The sequence below is a fragment of the Megalobrama amblycephala genome, linkage group LG10, assembly GCF_018812025.1.
Source record: "Megalobrama amblycephala isolate DHTTF-2021 linkage group LG10, ASM1881202v1, whole genome shotgun sequence".
Lineage (NCBI taxonomy): Eukaryota > Metazoa > Chordata > Actinopteri > Cypriniformes > Xenocyprididae > Megalobrama > Megalobrama amblycephala.
In genome coordinates, this window is record NC_063053.1 from 21,014,163 (window position 1) to 21,040,153 (window position 25,991).

The following is a 25,991-nucleotide window of genomic DNA, read 5'->3' on the forward strand; positions in this document are numbered from 1 at the left end:
CAGCCATCTTCCAGGAGATTTTAGAGCACTTTATGCTTCCATCTGCTGACAAGCTTTATGGAGATGCTGATTTCCTTTTCCAGCAGGACTTTAGCACCTGCCCAAAGTGCAAAAACCACTTACAAGTGGTTTGCTGACCATGATATTACTGTGCTTTATTGGCCAGCCAACATGCCTGACCCCTGAATCTATGGGATATTTTCAAGAGAAAGATGAGAAACAGTCGATCCAACAATATACAGATGATCTGAAGGCTCAATAGTGCTTCAGCAGTGCCACAGGCTGATCACTTACATGCCACACTTCACTGATGCTGTAATTTGTGCTAGGAGCAAGTCATTTGCTATAATGTACAAATGAACATACTTTAAAGAACTTGAACTTTTCTGTTTTGAAAATCCATTTTTTGATTGATCTTAGGAAATATTCTAATATTTTGAGATACTGGATTTTGGACTTTCATGAGCTGTGCGCTCTAATCATCAAAATTTAAAAAAAAAAAAAAAACTTTTGAAATGTTTTACTTTACATGTAGGGAATCTAGAATATATGAAAGTATCATTTTTAAAAATAATTTACAATTAAAAAAAAAAATGAACTTTTTCACGATATTCTAATTATATGACCAGCACCTGTATATTTTTGAAGGAAGTCTCTTATATTTTAAAATATAATTTATTCCTGTTATGGCAAAGATGAATTTTCAGCAGACATTACTCTAGTCTTCAGTGTCACATGATCCTTCAGGAATCATTCTGATATGATTTGGTGCTCAAGACACGTTTCTTATTATTATCAATGTTGAAAACAGTTGTGCTGCTTAAAGGGTTAGTTAAAGATCATGTTCCATGAAGATATTTTGTTAATTTCCTACTGTAAATACATCAAAGAGTGGATATGCGTTACTAAGGACTTCATTTGGACAACTTTATAGGTGATTTTCTCAATATTTTGATTTTTTTTTTGCACCCTCAGATTCCAGATTTTCAAATAGTTTTACCTTGGGCAAATATTGTCCTATCCTAAAAAACATTAATCAATGTAAAGCTTATTTATTCAGCTTTCAGATGATGTATAAATCTCAATTTAAAAAAAAAAAAGACTGGTTTTGTGGTCCAAGGTCACATATCTTGTTGCATGCATGTAAACAGCAAAAACATCAGAATTTTTGGCATCTGATATGGGCCACAAATGCGAACAAATGTTTTAAATCTGATACATTATATCTCAGCATACTGAAAAATAATCACATCTGACAGTGTAAAATGCAACCCTAGAGTACAGAACTTTAAGCATGATGTGCAGTTAAAATGTTAGGAAACAGGATAATTTTGCAGTTAATGCATATAACAAAGCTTCTTTTTCAGTATTTTGTAAAGTTAATGCTGTTAACCACACATGCATACATTATCTCTTTTCCTACAAAATGCATTAAGCACACACTCTCAGTCTTGCGTGATTCAAAACAAGCAATCAGCTCAAACTGAAATGTGGAATCCATTCATGGAAATACTTACAGTTAAACACTTACAAACCGAATATACACACATAAGACAGACCAGAAAAGAACAAAAATGTATTGATTTATATTAATCATAAATTTTGATAGTTTATTAAAATATGTGAAAGATCACTTATTTTCATTTGAATAGATATGAACCGTTTCCTCTCGCCCCTTGGCAAGATTCTATCTTATAAATGAAGATGCCAAGAACTGTCTAAAAAGTACCCTACAAAATTAAGGTGTGGTCATTTTCCACAGAACATTAAAGGTGCTACAGAGGATCTTTTTGTCGACTGAGAAACCAAAGACTGTTACTGAGTTTTTGAAATGAGCGCATGCGTAAGAACAACCCCCCTCTTCACAGCTCATTTCGAGGGAACGCCTCCCAAAACTTGTGCACGAGTATTGGAACACGAGTGTTTACCACTGGCATTCGCTGTGTCGTGTTAGTGGATTCATTATGTCGGACTCACCGCAGGTAACTCATAATCTGCAGTTGTTACTCCTGTCTCCTGACAAAAACATTGCATGCGGCGCCTGTGGAGTGTGGAAAGTTACTGGAGCGCGCAGCCGCGCACATCTCTCACAAGGAACGTCATGGCAGTGATTGACAAACCAGAGGGCCAATCGTTTACACGATCATCGCATAAATGATTGGCTGATGTTTTTAAGGCCCTACCTCGTGCACAGAGGATGTATATTAATATTATTTCTTTCAGTGCACCTAATAAATAGTATTTTATCAGTTAGTAAAGACAGTTTCAAGTAATATTGCAAAAATGTATAAAACAAAACATCCTCTGTAGCACCTTTAACTGTTGCTCTGAGAATTTTCACGGGTGAAATCCAGTCATTTCAAAAGGACTCCACATGATTGAGAAGTTGCGTGCTTGAGTGAACGATTTTCCCACACAGATTGCACAATGGGTTCCAGTTGGTCACACAGATTCGGCAAGTTGACAAGCAGAAAGACTTATGTGTGAGCAGGTTTCATACATCGCTACACTAACAGACAATGGACCTTTCTTGCTTTTGAAATTTTGCTGAAATTTCATTCATGTAATTGCACCTTTAGCAATAAAAGGACTAAACTGTGTGTACAGAAAGAGCATGTTTTCCTAGCTCACCTTGCAGGCCACATCCACCTTCATGGGGCTGTTTCCAAACAGAGTGGGTGGGCCACTGTTCCCTGTGGGGGCGGGGCCTACAGCTGTCTTGGATGGTGAGCTTTCACAGCGGTGTAAGAAGCGTGTCACTTCCAACTGCAGCTCGATTGTGTGGACGTGTCTGCAACATTCAGTACATGTTCTGTTACCACTTCAAAACAGCCCGAAGCCAAAATAATGAGGAACTTCAGTATTTCAGTATCTTGACTATATAATATTTTAATAACGTATGTTATTATACACAATGAAAATGTGGATAGTGTATAATACTAATGTATAGTATATGTTTATTTCCCCCCTTTTAATACCTTGAGACATCAGTGGAGCTCATTTTCTTCCTGAAAGAGGAGCTGTGTGATTTCCTGCGGCTCTGCTGTTCCTGTAGGTAAGTTCTCAGGTGCTCTTTGGCTCGGATCAGCCAGCGCTGCTGTTCTCCCAGCTGCAGGTAGGACCGAGCACCATGAGAAAAGAAGCGAATGCATGTCATAGCGGCGCGAACGTGATCCTACAAAGAGAGAAGAGGAGAAATTTGCTGATGCAGAAAGTGTGTGGATGTGGTCCTGGTATTCCCTACGTTATCGGGACCAAATGTCCCCACAGTTATAGTAATACCAGTAAATTTTGGGGACATTTTTTTTATCCCCATGAGGAAACAAGCTTACAAAACATACATAATGATCTTTTTTTTTTGAAAATCTAAAATTGCAGAAAGTTTTCTGTGATGGGTAGGTTTAGGGGTAAGGTTAGTGTAGGGGGAGAGAATATACAGTTTGTACAGTATAAAAACCATTACGTCTATGGAGAGTCCCCAAAAACATGGAAACCCAAATTGTATGTATGTGTGTGTGTTAAGTACCATCATGAACTGTTGGAGTTGGTACAGAGAGTGGTAGTGTCCCCTGCGCTGCAGTAACTGACAGGCTGAAAGAAGGTAACAGCCCCAGGTCTCCAGTGTGGGGTCCAGAGTTTCTAACAGACCCTGCAAAGTCCCCAACCGCCCACGTTCAAGACAGGGCTGAAAAATGCCCTCCAGAAACACATCCTCTGAACACTTCTAAAAACATACAGACAGAGATGAAGAGAGGGAGAGAAGCTTTATAAACACAAATGTACATGTTTCTCTATCATATACAGGTAAATCAAACCTCTAAATAAAATCAGATTACATATACACTACCGTTCAAAAGATTAGAGTGGGTAAATGTTTTTGAAAGAAGTCTCTTACACTCACCAAGTCTGCATTTAATCGATCAAAAAATACAGTAAAAACAGTAATATTCTGAAATATAATTTAAAATAACTGTTTTCTAATTTTTAATACATTTTAAAATGTCATTTATTGCTTTGATGGCAAAGCTGAATTTTCAGCATCATTACTCCAGTCTTCAGCACCACATGATCCTTCAGATCCTTTCTTATCATCAATGTTGAAAACAATTTTTATATTTATATTTCTATGAAAACTGCGATACATTTATTCTTTCTATACTTTAAAGAATAGAAAGATCAAAATATTGGCATTTATTTAAAATAAACATTATGAATGTCTTTACTGTCACTTTTGTTTAAACGAATGAATCCTTGATAAATAAATTTTGAAAAAAATCTTACTGATAATAAATGCAAATGTGTAAAGTGCTCTGTAACTTTGCAGAACCTTGGTCTGTACGTGGGTGAGTGCGTCTTTCAGACAGTCGTGGCGCAGGTAAAAGCTGATGAGGCTCAAGTGTGTGCCGTAAGTGAGCAGGTAAAACAGGCACTCCTGATAGTAGCCGGACCGCTGAACTCTGCTCTCTGTGGCATCTAGAGGGGCAGAATCAGAGAGAGCCTCTTCCAGCTCACGCAAAGAGGCCAAGATGTCCTCATCCACTGTCTATTTAAACACACACACACACACACACACACACACACACACACACACACACACGTGTTTAGAAACATCCTGTAAGGAAAGTTAAGAATCCCGTCAAGTCTTTAGGGTCTGGATGTAGCATTACCGTGCTTAGAGTAGGTTTGACTGTGGACTCCAGGTGCTGAACGATCTCCTGCAGAAGTCTCACTCCGTGGTTTAGCTGGTTCCGATCTACTGGTGCTTTTAGACAGCGGGCAAACTTCTCTCTGGCCCCGCTCAGATTTCCAGCCTTCAAAGATGCCATACCCCATGCCTGCCAAACTCCATTCGGGTCCAGTCCACTCTTAGTCGACACCTGAGCATTATAAACAGATTGCAAAAAAAAAACAGCTAAACCCAAAATCAAGACATGTGACTAGATTAGTAATTGCTCTTTATTTTGTGCTATTTAAACTTCATTCACGTTCATTTGTTGGAAAAGACAGGCATGAAAATTCTGCCTAACATCTGTTTTTGTGCTCCACAGAAGCAAGAAAATGTGTGATTTTATCATTGATTGAAGTATTACTTTGAATTTTAAGTAAACAGTCTCACCTCCACCGCCAGCTGGTAGTGCTCGGCCTCCAGCAGCTGGTTGCGCAGGCGCGTCACTGCAGTCGTTTCCTGAATATCGTCAAGAGATGGAATGTATTTGTAGTTTGCACTGACCAGAATCTTCAACACATCCACCTTACTGATGTAGCTATGAATAAAAAGAGAAGAATGAATTAGAGACAAGTGAAGTAAAGATACACTACCATTCAAAAGTTTGTTGTTGGTAAAAGTAATTTTAATTTAAAGTAAAAAAAAAAAAAAAAAACCTTTTATGCAAAAAAGGACATTAAACAGATCAAAAATGACAGTAAAGACATTTATAACGTTACAAATTATTTCTATTTAATAAATGCTGTTAATTTCAACTTCCTATTCAAAATAAAGAATCCTGAAAAAATGTTTTATCATTTCCACAAAAATATTAAGAAGCACAACCGTTTTCAACATTGATGATTATAATAATTTTCTTTTAAAAAGTTTCTTGACCACCAAATCAGCATATTAGAATGATTTCTGAAGGATCATGTAACTGAAGACTGGAGTAATGATGCTGAAAATCCAGCTTCGATCACAGGAATAAATTACATTTTAAAATATATTCAAAAAAAAAAAAAAGAGTTATTTTAAAATTGTCTTAATATTTCATCAATTTTTTCTGCATTTTTGGTCAAATAAATGCAGCCTGGATGAGCAAAAGAGACTTTTTATCAATTTAATTCCGTCTCTCTCTCACAGTTTATGCTTTTAAAATTAAAACGCAAAACAGATATTACATTCAGATTACTAACCTGTCGCAGAGTGCCGGCTCTTGGGTGCATCCTGCGTTTACAAACATGAGTTTGGCACTGAACAGCAGCTGCCGCATCACATCTGTCAGCAGACGAGCATCCACCTCAGGATTGGTCAGTTTGCGTGAGAGTAAGCGGCAGTGGCCAATCAACTGCTGCCCGCAGGCTGCGTGATCACTGTGTAGAGTCAGTATAGCAACACACAGGGATGCGCTGGGTGCCTTTAACACACAGAGTGACCATTTTTAAGAAATATTAAGTGGAAATACAAGAGATTTCATTTACTGTCATTCCTTAAAAACAAGCAATAGTTCAGTAGAGAATCACACCTGTTCATAGTAGAACTCGCTCTTCAGCTGCTGGTTCTCTGCTGGGTTTGGACTCAGGCGATACTGCTTTCGTGGAACCTCAGGCAGACTGAGAACCCCATTCAGGACTCCATCAATGGACGCAGGGCTGCCAGCTACTAAGAAAAGTTTAGTTTGTCATCTTGTAATCATCATCTGAGTAAAGGCATTAATGTTTTGCCATTTCAACAAGAAGATAGATATGTAAACCTCATGAGATGAGAATGAAAAATTGTTTGTGTGTGACATGACAGAGACAAGTTTACCTTCCCCCTGATCAAGCTCCTCGTCTGAGCTGCAATAAACACAACATAAGAGAAAAAAGTTGCAAAAAAACTGATTAGAAAAATATTTAGCTATGCTACAACTAGAAATGGAATCATATAAAAACCAGATAATGTTCTGATGCCTCTTTAAGAACTTACAGAACCGTGTGGAAAGCACTTTATTTTAATAGTCCACTTTAAAAGTTCTTCCATAAGTAACTTTGTAACTACATGTCAAATAACTCTCATTAGAGAGTTATTAGTAGACTGTCTGCTTAATATCTGCTAACTGTTTATTGTGATGGTCCCCCAACAGACATTCTATTGACTATAAATAACTTTGCAAGTACATGTCAAATTATTATATTAATCCAAACCCTAACATTTTACCCTAATCTAACAGTCTACTAACAGGCTACTAATACTCTAATGAGAGTTAGTTGACATGTAGTTGCAAAGTTACTTATAGTTAGTAGAGTGTCTAAAGTGACCAATCGAAATAAAAAGTACCCAAACATATTATTGACCCCAAACTTTTGAATGGTAGTGTATTTATTAAAAAAATAGAAATGTAACTCCATTGTCACATTATGAGATCATTTAAATAATAAACACAATTAAAACAATTATTGTTTACCCAGACTTTATAATGACTTTTCAGTCTTTTTAAAGGTGGCATAAATGCAATCCCATAACTGGAATACACAATGTTAAATACACATTGTCAGTCAGTAACTACACTGATTTAGGTAAATTGTAAGATGTACAGTACAGTCCAAAAGTTTGGAACCACTAAGATTTTTAATGTTTTTAAAAGAAGTTTCGTCTGCTCACCAAGGCTACATTTATTTAATTAAAAATACAGTAAAAAACAGTAATATTGTGAAATATTATTACAATTTAAAATAACTGTGTACTATTTAAATATATTTGACAAAGTAATTTATTCCTGTGATGCAAAGCTGAATTTTCAGCATCGTTACTCCAGTCTTCAGTGTCACATGATCCTTCAGAAATCATTCTAATATGCTGATTTGCTGCTCAATAAACATTTATGATTATTTTCAATGTTGAAAACAGTTGTGTACTTTTTTTTTTTTTTTCAGGATTCCTTGATGAATAGAAAGTTCAAAAGAACAGCATTTATCTGAAATACAAAGCTTCTGTAGCATTATACACTACCGTTCAAAAGTTTGGGGTCAGTAAGAATTTTGATTTTTATTTTTTTGAAAAGAAATTAAAGAAATGAATACTTTTATTCAGCAAGGATGCATTAAATCAATCAAAAGTGGCAGTAAAGACATTTATAATGTTACAAAAGATTAGATTTCAGATAAACACTGTTCTTTTGAACTTTCTATTCATCAAATAATCCTGAAAAAAATATTGTACACAAATATTTTGTACAATTGTACACATTAAATGTTTATTGAGCAGCAGATCAGCATATTAGAATGATTTCTGAAGGATCCTGTGACACTGAAGACTGGAGTAATGATGCTGAAAATTCAGCTTTGCCATCAAAGGAATAAATTACTTTGTGAAATATATTCAAATAGAAAACAGTTATTTTAAATTGTAATAACATTTCACAATATTACTGTTTTTTTACATTATTTTTAATTAAATAAATGTAGCCTTGGTGAGCAGACGAAACTTCTTTTAAAAAAATTAAAAATCTTAGTGGTTCCAAACTTTTGGACTGTACTGTATGTGTTTGATTCACTAAAAAGAGTCATGCAATTGGGAATCGTACTACTCTTGAACAATTGGTTCTCAGTTCTCAACCCTATTAACATCTACAAGTTCTGTAAACCTTGAGCACTTCTACTTTTAACAGGTATGTGTGCATCTGTCTTACTCCATGTGGAAGAAATTGTAGCATTGATCACAGACTCTGACAGGCTCTTCAGAGCCCTCTACAGCCATCTTCCTGCTGGAGCAGGAATGACACACCAGCCTGCCACAGCGTCTGCAGTGGTGCCGTCTGTTAAACTGAAACAGGATAATGTTTATGTTTAGACTCAAATTCTTATAGAGATGCCTAACAGAACAGGAAATCGCAGCAGGAGCTTATCCCATCACATAAACTTAGCTTATTCACAACCCATCTCACACTCTGTCTCTCTCACCATGGTGAATCTCTCCCTCTGGCAGACCATACAGATGTGCTGTTTGTGGTCTGGGATCCAGTCCTTGCGGTCAGGGGTTTTCTCCGGAGGGGTGAAAGGTGTGGCCAGCTGCCGGATCCTCTTTCCACTGGGGCGTCTCTCACTGGAGGGTGTGTGCATGGGTGTGCTGCCTGAAAAACAAAACAAATGTGTGTGCAAACATGACTTCTGAACTAAACTGAGGTCATCATAGAATAATGATAACAATAAGCATTTCCAGTGTACTGAGTCTGTAAATAGCAAGACTGCTTTGGAGTAAATATTTGGAGTAATATTAGTTATATTATATAAATATTAAAATGTCCCAAAACTTGTCGACTCTTCTGCTACACACTCAAAAGTATGTACTTAGTAATATAAAGCAACGATAATACTTTATGTGTGCCAAAAAAACAAAATAATGACTTTTCAACAATATCTAGTGATGGGATTTCAAAACACTGCTTCATGAAGCTTCAAAGCTTTACGAATCTTTTATTTCGAATCTATGGTTCGGATCACGTATCAAATTTTCAAAGTCACGTGAACTATTGAAATTTCGAAACTCTTATGACATAACGAAGCCTCGTTTACTGAAATCATGTGACTTTGGCACTGCTAACCACTGATTCGAAGCAAAAGATTTGTGAAGTTTTGAAATCGGCCATCACTGGAAATTGTTGAAAAGTCGATATTTTGTTTTTTTTATGGCACACAAAAAGTATTCACGTCGCTTTATAATATTAAGGTTAAACCACTGTAGTCACATGAACTGTTTTATTTGAACGGTTTTACCTTTCTGGGCATCTGAAAGTGTTAATTATCTTACTGGCAATAGAGGCCTCAATGAGCCATCAGATTTGATCAAAAATATCTTAATTTGTGTTCTGAAGATGAACGAAGGTCTTACAGATGTAGAACGACATGAGGGTGAGTGATAAATGACAGAATTCATTTTTGGGCCAATTCATTTTTGGAACGATTCATTTTTGGGTGAACTAACCCTTTCAATACAACATTATTGCTCTTACAGATTTCACAGATATTTTGTGTAATGTGTGATGGGCACCAACTCCGCATTTTCAACTTCAGACTATGATTCCATTGGAGGATATCAAATGCGTTTGATATTTTGAGCAATTTTAGAACATACGCTGCGTCCAAAAATCGAATACTTCCGTACTATATAGTATGCAAAAAAATAGTATGACAACAGAGTAGTATGTCCAATTACACAGTATTCGAAAAACAGTAGGCGAAAAGTACCCGGATGAACTACTACTTCCACCGAGATTCTGGTGTGCATGTTCGATGGACAATTGCATCAACTTTTGGGCAGCAAGAATTTGTGCAAAACTCATGTAGTGTATTCCAGCACTTAAGAACGACTGGAAAGTCTGTTAGTGTGTGATGCTCAGTTGTAAAGTGCATGATTTCCAGTTTTTCTCTGTAACTAGTGCCTAGTGTTTTAAAATCTGTTCCAATTTCAAATGGTGTGTATGTATTCCAGCCTCTAGTGCCACATACTGAACTATTTTACTATTATCAGTAATTAAAAACTAGACATCCCCCCAGTGCTGTTATATGCTAAATGGGGTGTGGCTGAGAAAGAAAAGCTGTGGTCAAGGAAAGAGGTGTAGCTTATACCTGCTGATGGAGGAGGGGTGTGGCTTGGAGAAGATGGGCAGCTCTCCTGGGCTGGACACTGCAGAAATGCATCCTGCAGACTAATGACAGAGTCTGAGACAGACAAAGAGAAGGAGAGAAATAGATTAGTGAAAAGTGAGATGCAATGCTTCATATAATGATTTTAAACCTCTAATAACACAAAGTATTTACAGAAATGTTAGTTTTCAGTTAGCAATATAACAATGAATGGTAACACTATTTTACAGTGCCGTAGTTACACGTTACTACAAGTACTTACTATAGTAATAACAGTAAATTATAGCATAATTACAAGTAACTAACCCTAACTGTAACTCTATAGTAAGTACATGTAGTAAGTACATGTTACTTTATCAAGCTTTCGGAGTCCAAGTCGGAGAACTGTGAGTGACTGATGGCATGATTTTCTTGGTGTTATGTTTGGTTGTTATTTTATGTTTATATCAATTTTATAGTTATTTACTATTTATGGACAGCACTTTTGTCCATTCTAATGGTTTTGAAAGTGCTTTATAAATAAAAATTTAGTTGAGTTGAGTAGAGTAGTTAATTAACAGTACTCATTCCTATTTAGAGTACTTACAATGTAACTACGGCACTGTAAAATAAAATGTAACCCAATGAATTGATCCATTGCTCCAACTCACCAGAACGTGACCACTCTCTAGGTGCATAAGGAAAATCAAGAGCCTTCCGGGCATAATCTGCCAGTAGGGTGTCAATGTGTTGGTTGGTGATACCAGCGTCCTGAGCCGGTAGAAGGCTCCGTAGAGTGCTGATGGCAACGGTGGCCCAGTCTACCTTCAGATTCATCAGTAGCTGCTCCAGCATGAGAAGCGGATCAGACAGCAGGGAAAAATAATCCTGACGAGATGCTTCCGGCAAAGTCAGTAGAACCTGCGAGAGGTACACACTATTGTGTCGAGAGTGTTTCTTTTGGCAAGTGAATCGTTATTCACTGTTATTTGTGTTATTTGATTAGGTCAAACATTGTTACCTTCGAGCCAAGGTGCAGGGCATGGATGTGGCGTCTCCGAGCAAGGGTCATCTGACTCTGAAAGTGTAGGGTGAGGTAATCTGACAGGAAATGGCAGGCAGCCAATCCAGGTCTTCGATCCAGGGCTTGCTCACTAACCTCCAAACCCATCGAATCAGAAAGAGCTTCCAAAAGCTGGGTACAGAGAGAAGTAGAGAAGTGTCTTTTTTTCTTTTCTTTTTTTTTTTCGCAGTCTATTTTTTTGGATTGAGTCAGTAAGTCTGTCAACTTAAAGGGTTAGTTCACCCAAAAATGAAAATTATGACATTAATTACTCGCCTTCATGACGTTCCACAACCGGAAGACCTTTGTTCATCTTCACAAAAAAACTTCAACTTCATAAAACTGAGGCTAAACCACTGAAGTCACATGGATTACTTTTATGATGTCTTTACTACCTTTCTGGGGCTTGAAAGTGGTAGTTGAAAAGGCTGTCAATGGAGGGACAGAAAGCTCTCAGATTTCATTAAAATATCTTCATTTGTGTTCCGAAGATGAATGAAAGTCTGACAGGTTTGGAACGACATGAGGGTGAGTAATAAATGACAGAATTTTCATTTTTAGGTGAACTAACCCTTTAATACAGAAACAGTACAATCATATGTTTCTATACAACAACTGAAGACAACAGAAATCATAAAACATACACACCTGGAAAGCATCTTCTGTGTAATTCTGTTCTAGGAGGTATAGCAGGTGTTCAGTCTGCAGCTGCATTCGAGACTGATCAGAAACTGAATACAGCTGTACCCACTGACCACACAACTCAAACTCCTGAAAACACAAATTTACTCAAAAAGTAAATATATTCCTGGGTCTTCATCAGAGCTGTGGGATTTTCAGCACCACAGCAGTTCAAACAATTTCAAATGATTTCATTTGAACAAAGACTTTATTCCCAAATTTGTGCTTATTAGGTTTGGCAAATTGTTGTTTTTAAAGGGACAGTTCAACCAAAAATGAAAATTTGATGTTTATCTGCTTACCCCCATGGCATCCAAGATGTAGGTGACTTCAATAATGCGAGTGGATGGGAACTTCTACTATAAGAGTAAATAAAACTTGGTTAGACAAATCCAAATTAAACCCTGCGGCTCGTGACGACACAATGATGCCCTAAGACATGAAACGATCGGTTTGTGCGAGAAACTGAACAGTATTTATATCTTTTACCTCTAATACACCACTATGTCCAACTGCGTTCAGCACTCGTTTAGTGAGGTCTGATCGCGCTCTGACAACGGCAGTGATGTCTCGCGCATATACTTCAATGAGTGCTAGACATCACTTCCATTGTCAGAGCGCAATCAGACCTCACTAACAGAGTGCTGAACGCAGTTGGACATATTCGGTTTCTCGCACAAACGTCGTGTCGTCACGAGCCGCAGGGTTTCATTTGGATTTGTCTAACCAAGTTTTATTTACTCTTATAGTAGAAGTTCCCATTCACTCGCATTATTTGACTGACAGACGGCAACGGTTGGAGTTAAAAATCATCATTTGTGTTCTACTGAAGAAACAAAGTCACCTTCATCTTGGATGCCCAGGGGGTAAGCAGATAAACATCAAATTTTCATTTTTGGGTAAACTATCCCGTTAAAAATAAGTTTACCCTGCAGTCTCTGCAATGGTAGTACAGTCAAGTCAATACTACAATTTAACCATAATTCAGATGCAACCGGACATCTCAGTCGTAGCTCATTTGAGTGATGCCCATTTTCACACAAAACTGACTTCTGCACTAATAATTCAGAGATTGTTTTATTTAATGGTTCTATAGTCTCACCCTGGCCTCCAGCATTAGATTGAACAGAGGTTCAGGATTCTTTGTAGACTCCTCCCTCAACTCCTGCCATGTCTCACATGGCAACGGTGGCTGCAAACTCAGCATCTAAACAACAAAAGGATGTCATTAGCCAGCTTCTAAAATATGGCCATTACATTTTGTGCATGTGTGTGCATAAACTGGCACTGATTGCAATCTAAAAACAAAAAACAATCATTTCCGTCTCAGTCTTGAGCTTATAAATACAGACAGAAGATGACATGGTACAGCAGTTTTTTTTTATTGTTAATTCATGCTGACATGTTTATGCACATCAAAGTGTCCTAAAGATTTTTTTTAAATTATGGCAACCTAGTAACACCTAAAATTAAACTGCAAAACAGAGAATTCCCTTTGCCACAAGAGTAAATAAGGTTTCAGTAGAGAAATGGTGTGTCATACTGACCCGCTGGTACATGTCCAGCTCCTGTTTCCTCTGCTGAAGCTGCTCTCGGAGAGGATCCTGGGTGTTCTGGTCACTGAGACAGAATTGCAGCAACTCTAAACAGTGTTGTAATGGCCAGCGGTCCAAACCCTGCAGAACCACACGTCCACGCAGCTCCCAGTCCCTTACACGAAACAACTGCTCCACACTGCTGCTTTCTTTACACAAAGACATAGTTACCTGTTAAACTTCTTTATTTATGGTTTTGTCAAAGACTGTCTGAAATTTATTATTAATATTTATGGGATAATGCATGCCAGAAATGTATTTTCAGGGGCATTTTGTACCTTCAAGGAATATTTACATAACTGTCAAATATTTCAGCTGAATTAACTGCATCAACTGATTTAAATGAGTTCTAAACACAAGATGTTGTAAATAATGCACATGATATCAAAACACTTTTTATTAGCTGCACATTTAAAGTCGGCATGAAATGGAAATTGACCGCATCTATTTTCTAAATGTATATTATAGATCTTATTGTGAAAAATTCATCCATGCAAATGTTTTATTTTAATACAAATGCATTTTTTTTGGACCTCGTAGTGTTTAATCAAAATGTAATCAAAAAACCAAGTGCTCTATAGATGTTCTTTTTTGATAATCCGTTTACATCACAATATGGATGAAAAGATGGCCCTACTTCTGTTTTATTGTGACTTTATCAACACTCACATAAAAAGACAGTGAATAAAGACAATACAGACAAAAAGAATAAAGATAACTTGCAATTACAGGTCATTAAAATGTCACAAAACCCAGAATAGAATAGACTAGCCTTGAAATTTTACATACAGTATCTACAGTATTTTTGTCACATTTAATTCCTGATTCTGTTGCAAATACTGTAAATCGAGAGGAATCTTACCTTGCAGAGCAGTGCATGCCAGTAGTTTGTCCCGGAGTGCCCCCTCCTGGCTGCACTGTTGTGCATAATGCTCTAGAAGCTCTAAGGCTCTGTTCAGATCGCCAGCGTTTAAGGATTGCTGGAATGCTTCAGCAGCCATTGCTTGCGCTGTACTGCCCTGCAGGCCAGAAAACAGCATTCCCACCACAGGCTTCCCACAGAGAGTCAGCCCAAGACCTTCTTCTGCTTCCAATGAGACCCCCAGAACTGGCTCAGCCATGGACCGCAGGTACATTCTCAGGATAGGGAAGTTTTTAAGCAGGGCCTCCCCTTCTCTTGAGATCTGGTCTCCGTCCAAAACTGCCTCTTTACGCCCAGATCCACGAAAATATGAAGGTAAGCCTGACCAGCCAGAGGAAGTTGTCCGGATCACACCACCCCGACTGGCGCCAAGGCAAGCCAGGGCGGCAACAAGGGGGGAACGGGACTTCAGAAAAGACAGTGCAGAAGGAGTGAGGAGAAAAGAAGAAGGAGGACTTGAAGATGGCGATGGTGGAGAGGTGGAGAGGTTGGTGGATGTAGCAGATGTGTCCTCCACTGAGACCTCAGACTCAGAGCTGGGGTCAGAGATTGTGGCAAGGTCAGAGAGGTCAAGGGAAGGGGCGCACTCCTGAGCGTGCTGCTGGAAAATTGAGGCGATGCTGGCCGGGCAGAACGCACCACCATTGAACCCTGCGATCCTCGGTTGCCCTTGAGAAAACGTCATAGCCCTAGAATCCCAGAGAGGGAGAGTTTCACAACAGCGCTGAACTACAACCTGCTGCACATTCACACGCAACTGCTCCTGCTGCAAGAGAGAAAGAACCCTGCAAAGAGAGAAGGATATGACTGGTTATAAATATTAGTACATTTATAAAGTCCAGCACTTTCAGAAAGACAGATCCTTGATTACCTGTCAGGTGACACCTGTCTGTCAAACAAAAGGAGAGAGAGGAGCTGGGTAGGCGACTGAAGCAACAGTAAAAGAGGATTTCCCAATTTCACCTCCATGGACTGATCTGAGATCAGATCACAAATATCCGACTCAGAGCTCTTCATACTTTAAAGACATGACATTTTAATAATTCCGTTTATTAGAATATTTGGTCTTACCCTCGGACCACAAACTGCGCACCAGTACTGAAGCCAACACGTTGACGTAATCGAGGAAGTTGCGTATGTAATCTGGCCTGCCAGGGGCACTGTCAGGCTCAAATGGGCAGAGCTGGTCCAGATACTGTAGGAGTTGTTTCATAGCAGTTCGAACCGGGTGGGAATCCAGTTCAGACTGCTTGAGACCAGCCTGTTCGGCCAGTGCTGTCAAGAGAGAGCTCCCTGTCAAAGCGTCTACTGCATGGGAACAAAAGATGCCAAAATGAAAAACAAATTAAATTCAAAGGGGTCACGCCACAGAAAACAAAGAATATTTACTGGAAATATGCTGGCAGCAAAAACATCTAATTTCTGAATTTCTGAGTCAACGAAAAGCTATAAAAGAAAAAAACTTGAGGAGAAAGTGCCATAAAGTTTCAGGGCATGCTGAAACAAGCACAAAAACAATGGCTAGCTCATATTGCTAGTACCTGAGGTGTTGGTGGCAGAGGTCAGGGTTTGAAGCGTAACCTCTAAGCGCTGATTCAGGTTTAGACGGGAGGCTATACTCTCTTCTGTTAACATTGAATGACAAGACAGCAGCACTTCCTGGGCACTACAGCCAAAGGGGCTGTAAACAGCATTCTCCTCTCCATTACAGTCTAAAGGAAGGTAAGACATAAAAATAAGATGTTATGTAAGGTAAAGTTAAAAATATCAATGTGAGTGGATCATTCAGACGTGTTTTACTTGTGCCTTTGCTGACAGAGGTTCTGTTAAGGACCTTGCTGATTTGTTGTAGTACTGAAGGGAAGCCTCTAATACCGTTGGCATGAGGAACCTTTGCATCAACTCGTACACCTGCGGTAGGAAAAATAAGTCAGGGCTCAGCAATAAGGATGGCCCAAATAAAGCTGATTGATGTAATTTCACCTCTGGCCTCCAGAAAGCTGCCAAGTCTTCTCTCTGCAGTCTCAAGCAGCTGCCGTGACGTTTTCCACAGCTGGCACTGACAGCAGGCGAGGTCAAAGGCCGCCATAGCTGCAGGGCTCAACTCTTCCACAACGGGTCGCACGAGGTCTGGTGAGTCTGTAGAGCACTGGGAGAGCCAGAAGCTGTCCTCTAGACAGGGTATCGGCCTGCTCGGGGTACTAAGTAAACGATCAGCCACATCAGAAATGGAATAAAAAGCCACGCCTAAGGAAAGAAAGATGGCAAGGAGGTCTATAAACATCCCTAATTCACAAAAACATCCACTTTATTCTTTTAAGGGGTTAGCCTTAAGATATAGCGTTATAGAAAAATAGAAGTACGGTATGGAAGTATGGTATTTTCTCCTTAGATTAATAAATGTGTGTGTGTAATACCTGCGGCTGCTGCACTCCCAATACTCTTGAGTGTCAATCTGCTGCTACTGCCCATTCTGGTCCTGCCCCCTGGAGCAACACCCACTGTGCCCAGACCCTCTGAAGATGAGGATGATGAAGAAAGTGACTGGCTCTCTATCTTCTGCTCCACCTGAGCCAGCTCGTTCAGTACCTCCCGGTACCGGTCCATAAAGACCAGTTCGCCTGCACACTCAGAGTTCTCCAAACCGTACATTGCAATCACCTAATAAACAAACATAACAAAAACACAAGCCATTAAAGAAGCCCAAAAACTGACCAACACTGACTAATGAGCTTGCCCATACAGAATAAGTTAGTGCAGAAAGTGCTAAAAATGTATTCTTAACAGATATTCACTTTGTCAATAGACAGTGAAAAATCATCATTGGAATGACATCCCTCTGGCGTGTTATGTTAGGAAATGACATCATATATCACCTGCTGGGCTTCTATGTAGTTGCCTCTGCGAATGCATGTGATGAGGAGAGATTCAGAAGGGGAAAGCATCGCAGGAACCAGCCAGCTGTGAGGTCCACCACACGGACACACTTCACTTCCACGGCACGTGGATCCAACACACACACCACCATCTGCTAGGCAGTATGACCAATTATCAACATTAGCAATTAGTTATGATGTGGGAGGGAAGCTTGTGTAGGGGTGTGTGTGTGTGTGTGTGTGTGTGTGTGTGTGTGTGTGTGTGTGTGTGTGTGTGTGTGTGTGTGTGTGTGTGTGTGTGTGTGTGTGTGTGTGTGTGTGTGTGTGTGTGTACTGACCTGAGGTGCTAGTGCTGACCTCCCCGTTCTGTCGTTCAGATGAGACGTGACGTTCAGAGCGATGCCGATGGTTTTTTCTCCTCCTCCGAAAGCCTGAATTGCTGCTGCCGCTACCCTGGCGCTTCAGAGGAAGTGCCGGACTGGGAAGTGGAGATGGGAGGTAAAAGTCATCTATAAACACAAACACACACATGAGTAAATACAAAGATTACTGTTAAAAAAAAAAAAAGAAGAAAAAAAAAAGAAATCATTCTAATATGGAGCTCAAGACACATTATTATAATTATTATCAATGTTGAAAACAGTCGTGCTGCTTAATATTGTGATACATTTTTTCATGATTCTTTGATAAATAGAAACCCATTTATTTATAGAACACCATTTATCTGATTTTGTTTTGTAACATTATAAATGTTGTTACTGTCATTTTTGATCAAAATAAACATTTGCAGTATGAATATCAATATCCTACATAATATTGCTCACCATTCCCACTGCCATGGTTACTAGTAACAATCTGCAGTCTCCATTGGGCCTCTGCTGTGTATTTAGACAACCTCTGTAACCGGGCGCTGAACGTTTCAGCAGTAACAGAACATCCCAGACTCTCTGCCAACTCCACATCGGCCGCAAGCGCCCTGCCGTCCTCCTGCCCGACCCCACACACGCCCTCCAAGCCCTCCCTTACCAGCCGTAGAATCCGCTCCATCACACTCAAATCCACCAGAAACCCCCGACACCCTGATGTCAGGTGGCCCAGTTCTGGGTTTATCTGATCAGACTCTCCAACCTGGACCTTCATTCCCTCCATCTTCCCACCATTTTCTACTTTTACGATGCTCTCAGCCACACTCACACCTTTGGTACTGATTGATTTAATTCTCTCAGTGTCTGGTTGGGCGTCTGTGACGGTGCTCGTCTGATCTGTTAGTGGGCTGAAGTCAGAGTCGGACAGGAAGAGGAGGGAGAAAATGTTCTCCAAGAGCTCCAAACGGAATAATGCTGGAACAGCTTCTAGGTACAGCTGACATTCCGAAAGGTAGTGCTGAAACAGATCAGAGCATCCTGGGAAGAGTAAAGAATGAAAGGAAAACCAAGTCATCACATTTTGTTTGTCTATTTTCTTATAAAAATAAACTTGAGGGGAAAAAAAGCTCTCTTGCAAAAAGTGGTACAATGATGTATATCATGGTACTGAATAATTACCAAGTTCCCATAAGAAAATTATTATTTAAAAAATTTATAAAGTAAAAATAAATAAAGCTACCAACAAAAAAAAAACCCACTACCAGTCAAAGTTTGGACACACCTATTAAATCTTTCATCAAAATCAAGTCATCAAAACTATGATATAACACAAATAAGAATATGGGAATATGAGAATTAAAGGGAAAGATCATGATAAATTCACTTTAATGTGTGCAAGTTTTTAAACTGGTATAGTGTATATTATCAAGAGCTTATTCAGGTTGATACAACAATGGGAATAGACACTATTTTAGAGACACTATTTTCCTAGAGAAAAAAAGCAGCGCTGTCACCTTCAGGTGGCTCCTCCCCCTGACCCGCCTCTGTCTGCTGCTGATGCTGAGGCTCACAGTCCAGGCAGCCGGTGTGCATGTGTGCGTTCACACAGATGGCGTACAGGGCATACTTCATGGCACAGAAGCCTTGAAACAGAGTGATGTTTCGCTGGACAGAGCAGCTGGGTGAATCCAATAACGAAGGATCTCCTACAAATGAAAAAACAAAGATTGAAATGGTCAGCAGATCTGTGTGAATTTGAATGAACCCCCTGTGACAGTGAGTGTCTTATACCTGTTCTTTGCAGTAGTTCAAGCACTTTGTGCTCCTCATACTTGGCAAGGGGTGTCAGGCAGTGTAGCACATAGAGGGCAGAGTGATGGTCCAGCATGTGTAAGTGACTCAGCAAGGCATCATGGGATATCCCTCTGTGAAAGTATGCATACCAATTAACAACAAAAACATACTCTACCATTCAAAAGTTTGGGGACAGTAAGATTTTTTTTATTCCGAAAAGAAGCATTAAATTGATCAAAAGTGACACTTAAAGGTGCCCTAGATTCAAAATTTGAATTTACCTTGGCATAGTTGAATAACAAGAGTTCAGTACATGGAAAAGACATACATTGAGTTTCAAACTCCATTGCTTTCTCTTTCTTATGTAAATCTCATTTGTTTAAAAGAAAGAAAACAGGCGAATCTCAACATAACACCGACTGTTACATAACAGTCAGGGTGTACTCCCCAATATTTGCATATGCCAGCCCATATTCCCAACATTATAAAAGGCATTACACAAGGGCAGCCAGTAACGTCTGGATCTGCACAGGTGAATCAACAGACTAGGTAAGCAAGAACAACAGCGAAAATGGCAGATGGAGCAATAATAACTGACATGATCCATGATAGCATGATATTTTTAGTGATATTTGTAAATTGTCTGTCTAAATGTTTCGTTAGCATGTTGCTAATGTACTGTTAAATGAGGTTAAAGTTACCATAAAGTTACCATCGTTTCTTACTGAATTCACAGAGACAAGAGCCGTTGCTATTTTCATTTTTAAACACTTGCAGTCTGTATAATAAATAAACACAACTTGATTCTTTATAAATCTCTCCAACAGTGTAGCATTAGCCGTTAGCCACAGAGCATATAACCTCAAACTCATAGAGAATCAAATATAAACATCAAAATAAATACTTTACTCACATAATTCGAAGCATGCATACAGCATGCATGACGAACATACAGTATTGTAAAGATCCATTTGAGGGTTATATTAGCTGTGTGAACTTTGTAAATGTGCTGTAATATAATCGAGAGCTCGTGTGGCAGGGAGCACGCGAATTAAAGAGGCGGCGCGCTGAAAAAATCAGTGCATAGTTAATGATGCCCCAAAATAGGCAGTTAAAAAAATTAATTAAAAAAAATTAAAGCTGAAACTTCACAGACACATTCAGGGGACACCTTAGACTTATATTACATCTTGTGAAAAAGCATTCTTGGGCACTTTTAAGGCGTTTATAATATTACAAAAGATTTTTTATTTTAAATAAATGCTCTTTTGAACATTCTTTTCATTAAAAAAATCTGAAAAATTGTAAAATGTTTTCAACATTGCTAATGCAAATGCAATCAAATCAGCATATTAGAATGATTTACTAGATAAATCATATTAGAATGATTTCTGAAGGATCATGTGACACTGAAGGCTGCTGAAAATTCAGCTTTGCCATCACAGGAATGAATAAAGATAGAAAACAGTTATTTTAAATTGTAATAATATTTCACAATATTACTGTTTTGCTGTATTTTTAAAGGTCCTGTTTTTCGTGTTTTTTTGAAGCTTTGATTGTGTTTATAGTGTGCAATATAACATGTGTTCATGTTTCGCGTGTAAAAAAACACAGTATTTTTCACATAATTTACTTATCTGTATACCGCTGTTTCCACTGTCATAAAAACGGGCTGATGACTTCCTTGTTCTATGAAGTCCCTCCTTCAGAAATACGTAACGAGTTCTGATTGTGCCAGCGGTTCCTGTGTTGTGATTCGACAGCTCTGAGCGAACCTTGCCCGGAAAGGTCACGCCTCTTACCATAACGTGGAGATGCACGCGCTCAGTGTTACTGTAAACATGTCTTTAATTTTACCCTATCAATTTGAGCCGGAATCAGACCCGGTGATTGGACTGCGGGATGAAAATAACAGCGTTTCGACGACATGGCGACAAACACACTCTACAAACGCAACTCTTGTGTATTCCTGTGGGCGGAGGTTAGTCAAAAAACTGTTTTAGTGACGTCATTAAAGAAGGAAGTAGAGGGATGTAGTCCAAACTGGCCGTTCGATGTAGGCGACTTCTGTTAAATAAAATATCTCGCTTGGCATTGAACTTTGAGCTTTAAAATTTTACAGATTTTATTTATACTCTAACAACAACATTACACACTAACTAAAGTTTGAAACATGGGATCACAAAGAACGGGACCTTTAATCAAATAAATTCAGCCTTGGTAAGCATAAGAGACTTCTTGCAAAAACATTTAAAAATCTTACAGACCCCAAACTTTTAAATGGTAGTGTAGGTGAACAAATAGCTATTAATCCATAAATTTTATGTGAAAATGTACAAACAGTGTTTTAACTCACGGATTGTTCTGATCACACCATTCCAGCACAGCAAGTTGAGAGGACAGAGTGCAGGCCAACTCACTCAATACTGAATCAGTGGTCTGGGGCTAAAGAGAGAAAGAAAGAAAGGCTTATTCATTCATTTACATACACATTTACATACACTACAGTGTAATTATTCACATACGACACATAAATAAACAGACACAGTTTGCAAAAACAAATTGCATCATCCGCATGCCACAGCTTTGAAATGAAGACAAACTAATTAACGCTCACTCTCATGAGTCACACCTCAGCTGGAGGGGATTTTTGAAGTATATGTTCTTGTAAAGTTAGGGTTATTATATAAAACCTTTCAAAAATTAAAAGTCTTTAAAGGAGGTTATTTCATAAAAAAACAAAACTGACAAAATCTAGCTGAAATTGCCATTTTCAGGCTCTCTGTCCAAGTCAGTGTTTTTATTTACAGTGTTGTGTTACCAAGATACTGGGTTGCTACAATGAGTGTTTTTTTAATGTTTACTGTGTAGCTGGTCACAGGCCAACATTTCTGTGCAACTATGTGAATGAGTTGTTTGCCACACCAGCCTATTATTGTTCTATTAACTAATACATATTAATAAAACATCCCAAATATCTGACTACTAACCTGTTGGTGATGCAGGACTCTAAGAAGGGACTTGGCAGAATCCAGGCTTTGACAATGCATCCAGCCCAGCAACAACAAGAGTCGGGACAAAGGCTGAAACTCAGTCTGCAATAGTGTTTCTAGTTTGGAGAATTCCTCCCTCTTTATGAGATCTAAACCAGTAAGCTGCAAACAACAGAGGAATGATCACTGCAATTATAAGACTAAAGGAAACTTAGTGTTGCTTTCATCTATACACTTTTATACATGTTTTTTTAAGGGAATGAAACTTGATTAAGTTAGTCTCACTGACTAACTATAAGACAGAGGTGATAGTGCAGAAAAACAATGACAAATTACATTTTAATAACACTGTTTGCCTGATTGTGTACACCTACCAAGACCTGCTCAAGAAAGTGCTTTCCACTGCTCAAACACTCAAAGTAAATGGCTTTCCACACCAAACGCTTGTTGCCATGACAGCACAGGCCAAGCATGACCCTTTCCAGATCAGGCAAGTCAACTGGAAGGGAATAGAGATGAGTTTCAGACATGCATCAAAAACACAAACAATGATGTCTGCTCAAAAAAACAATATCACATGCAAATGGTGTGACAACTGAGAACATTTGGGAGGGAACTACAACCACATAAGCAGAAGTGTGAAAAGTAAAGGCAGTGGTACAGACTTCCTTAAAACATGACACGCGCGCTGAAACCAATACCAGTATTTTTTAATGGTTCGGATTTACCTTTTAATACTTCAAATTATAATTCAATTATTTTTATTTTTTTCCCCAAGACATTAATACTTAAATCAGCATTTTAGAATGATTTCTGAAGGATCATGTGACACTGATCTGGAGGCTGGAGTAATGATGCTGAAAATTCAGTTTTGCCATTACAGGATTTTACTTTTCGTTTACTTTAAAATATATCAAAACAGAAAAAGTTATTTTAAATTGTATATATTTTTTTTTAAATAATAATTTTTATTAATATTACTGTTTTTAAAAACTGCAAAAACATTTAAAAAAAAATCTTAACAACCCCATAGTTTTGAACAGTAGTGTAGATTTATTGTTATTCTGTGCATATGTATCTGTAAATATATATGCATCGTTCTACAATTTAAAACCTCACAAATTTCATTTTGTGAAATGTTTAGTTTGAAAAGTGTGCTTTCACTATATTTGTTTAAAAGAAATGACCTGGTTTTATATTTTGTTATGTAATCCAACAAAATTCATGCATTTTCACATGTGGCGTAGGACTCCAAATGCTTTTTGGGGCCACTTTAGGCATTCAACACATTAATCATTAACAAAACAGACAAACAAATCTATTACAAGTGGTACAGTGTCAGGATTTGGCTACACGATTCATGGGGGGGAAGTGACATTATTATGGAAACAAAATGTGTTTCTTTACCTGGTTGTTCGTACGACTACAGTAAGCTTTTCAGACTCACCCTGTGTGTGTGGAGCCTCTTCCAGCAGCTTCTCTTCGAGCAGTCTGAGTGCTGTGGAGCTGTATGCAGTCAACAGAGCTTGGCTCTGCGGCCTCAATAGACATCCCAGAATCCTCTCCTCCGTCATGAGCCCTTCTCTAGCCGACCACAATCCCTTCCACAGGGTCTCTAGTTCAGCACCTGACCTCTCCGGCCCCCATGGTGCTAAGGCCAGCACTGCACACACCTGCTCCACCCATTCCTCGTTCCTCTCCTCCACAGGCACGTTCACTCTCACAGTGAGGTGTTGGATGAAGACGTCCTGTAAGGCATGGTCTCTGGAGTGGTCCGCGTGCTGAAGGAAGCTGATGAGAGAGTGGCAGAGCCGCGGCTGCTGGCGGGTTAAAAGAGAACGGAGGCAGGATAGAACAGCAGCACTCAGTGGAGGAGCAGAATCACCTGGAATCTTTCCCTTTACTGCCTCAGAGTACAGGAAGGCTTCATGCAGCTCCTATGGAAGACATAGAACAAAGTGAATAAACAAAATGTAATGTTTTGGAAGTTAAAGATGGCATGAAATGAAAATTGTGATTGTCTTGTCTTCGTTGTCATTTGCTGATTGCTAAGTGACAGGTTGCTAGAGGGTAGGGAATAAAACTGATCTTTTTCCTAACCAGCCTACTGTGTTTTAGATTATGGGAGGTACTTCCGGTTTGGGGAAGTTTCATTCAAAAGACTGAAAATAATAATTTCGAATCATAAGGTTGCGATACAAATAATTCTTATTCGTCAGTTTGGCTGGATGAACTGTAAAATTTCCTTCATGTTCTTCTATTTTCAGATGTCAGGAGAATAACATAATGCTTGTTATTTTATGTGAAATAGTATAACAAGATTATCTATGGCAAGAGCTCTTTTTATTAGCTGCTGCATTCTTTTCCTATTATTTTCTTTTTTTTCCCCCTTTGTATTCAGCTGTAACAGTATGAAAAAGGACAACATATACTGCACATATGTGGTCTGCTCTCCCGATTTAATCTATGATAGATCCCACTAATAATTCACTGGAATGCACTAAGAATCTCTCGTTTTTCTCTCCAAATTCTCACGTCTCTTTCCAGGTTTTTTTTTTTCACACGGATGATTTAAAATGTAATTGTCTCCCCTTTTCACTTCTAAACCTTATAAGCAGTGTTTACTGGAATGTTTGTAATGCAGGTAAATACAATATTTATTGTCTGTCAAAATGAATGAAATCACTTTGAATTATCACTCAATTAACAATTTTGATTACTGTAACGTGTGTTACATAATACAGACATAGTGACATTTAACTGTCTGTAATATTGCTGTGGAAATAACTGAGCTTTTAGGGTTATTCATAGTCTTTTGTAGTAATTTGTTAATCCTTTTACACTTTTAAATTTGCTCGATGGTTGAAGGGTGAGTAGAATAATGTCAACTCATTGTACCCAATTTTTGAACATGCTTGTTACGTTTATAGAGCAAACTTTTCACTGTTTGTTTACAGTGTAAATGATGTTACTCCCTTAATTTGCACCAAACTTCATGGGGCGTGGATTGGAAAACCTTACTGGCCAGCCTTCGTGCCGGTGCACATATCATCAGAGAGGAGATGTTGTTGCAAGGTACAGGCATGTTAATGTTTTTGCTAAAAGGGGACCTATAATGCCCCTTTGCCCACTCTACTACAACAACTCTTCCTCTTCTCTAAAGCAGCCCAACATGGCCTCGCCCCCTTTGTTGTGTGTTCTCCTGGGCAGGGTTAATGTAAATTTTAGGGTTAGTGATGTCACTAACCTGGGAGGAAGCTCGCTGTAGTCACTACCAGCCATTTGTTTTATTCCTTAAACAGTGAATTCTTTAAAAGAAAATATCTCCCTTTGCATTGAACTTTGAGCGTCGTAACTTTGCGCTCTAACAGCAACATTACACACAAGTTAA

General features: G+C 38.7%; 1 protein-coding gene across 6 annotated transcripts in view; it reads right to left on the minus strand.

Annotated features, from left to right (window-relative positions):
• zfyve26 (zinc finger, FYVE domain containing 26) overlaps positions 1–25,991 on the minus strand; it is a 30,875-nt gene that overhangs the window by 2,462 nt on the left and 2,422 nt on the right. The window contains exons 5-38 of one of the 6 annotated variants that reach the window (XM_048205357.1): positions 24,048–24,537; positions 22,975–23,099; positions 22,598–22,762; positions 21,964–22,052; positions 19,605–19,738; positions 19,328–19,519; positions 18,273–18,851; positions 17,787–17,957; positions 17,449–17,600; positions 16,990–17,233; positions 16,556–16,819; positions 16,373–16,483; positions 16,114–16,284; positions 15,644–15,877; positions 15,444–15,549; positions 14,513–15,357; positions 13,603–13,799; positions 13,158–13,262; positions 12,023–12,145; positions 11,333–11,506; positions 10,983–11,232; positions 10,315–10,407; positions 8,650–8,819; positions 8,379–8,512; positions 6,518–6,546; positions 6,234–6,370; positions 5,905–6,125; positions 5,117–5,264; positions 4,668–4,877; positions 4,328–4,543; positions 3,527–3,724; positions 2,979–3,175; positions 2,632–2,791; positions 1,518–1,526 (exon numbers count right to left, since the gene is read on the minus strand). In XM_048205357.1, coding sequence (XP_048061314.1) covers positions 1,518–1,526; positions 2,632–2,791; positions 2,979–3,175; positions 3,527–3,724; positions 4,328–4,543; positions 4,668–4,877; positions 5,117–5,264; positions 5,905–6,125; positions 6,234–6,370; positions 6,518–6,546; positions 8,379–8,512; positions 8,650–8,819; positions 10,315–10,407; positions 10,983–11,232; positions 11,333–11,506; positions 12,023–12,145; positions 13,158–13,262; positions 13,603–13,799; positions 14,513–15,357; positions 15,444–15,549; positions 15,644–15,877; positions 16,114–16,284; positions 16,373–16,483; positions 16,556–16,819; positions 16,990–17,233; positions 17,449–17,600; positions 17,787–17,957; positions 18,273–18,851; positions 19,328–19,519; positions 19,605–19,738; positions 21,964–22,052; positions 22,598–22,762; positions 22,975–23,099; positions 24,048–24,537 — 6,843 coding nt within the window. Of the gene's footprint in view, positions 1–1,517; positions 1,527–2,631; positions 2,792–2,978; positions 3,176–3,526; positions 3,725–4,327; positions 4,544–4,667; positions 4,878–5,116; positions 5,265–5,904; positions 6,126–6,233; positions 6,371–6,517; positions 6,547–8,378; positions 8,513–8,649; positions 8,820–10,314; positions 10,408–10,982; positions 11,233–11,332; positions 11,507–12,022; positions 12,146–13,157; positions 13,263–13,602; positions 13,800–14,512; positions 15,358–15,443; positions 15,550–15,643; positions 15,881–16,113; positions 16,285–16,372; positions 16,484–16,555; positions 16,820–16,989; positions 17,234–17,448; positions 17,601–17,786; positions 17,958–18,272; positions 18,852–19,327; positions 19,520–19,604; positions 19,739–21,963; positions 22,053–22,597; positions 22,763–22,974; positions 23,100–24,047; positions 24,538–25,991 lie in introns of all 6 variants that reach the window. The other 5 variants (XM_048205356.1, XM_048205355.1, XM_048205360.1 and 2 more) reach the window with 5 other exon arrangements.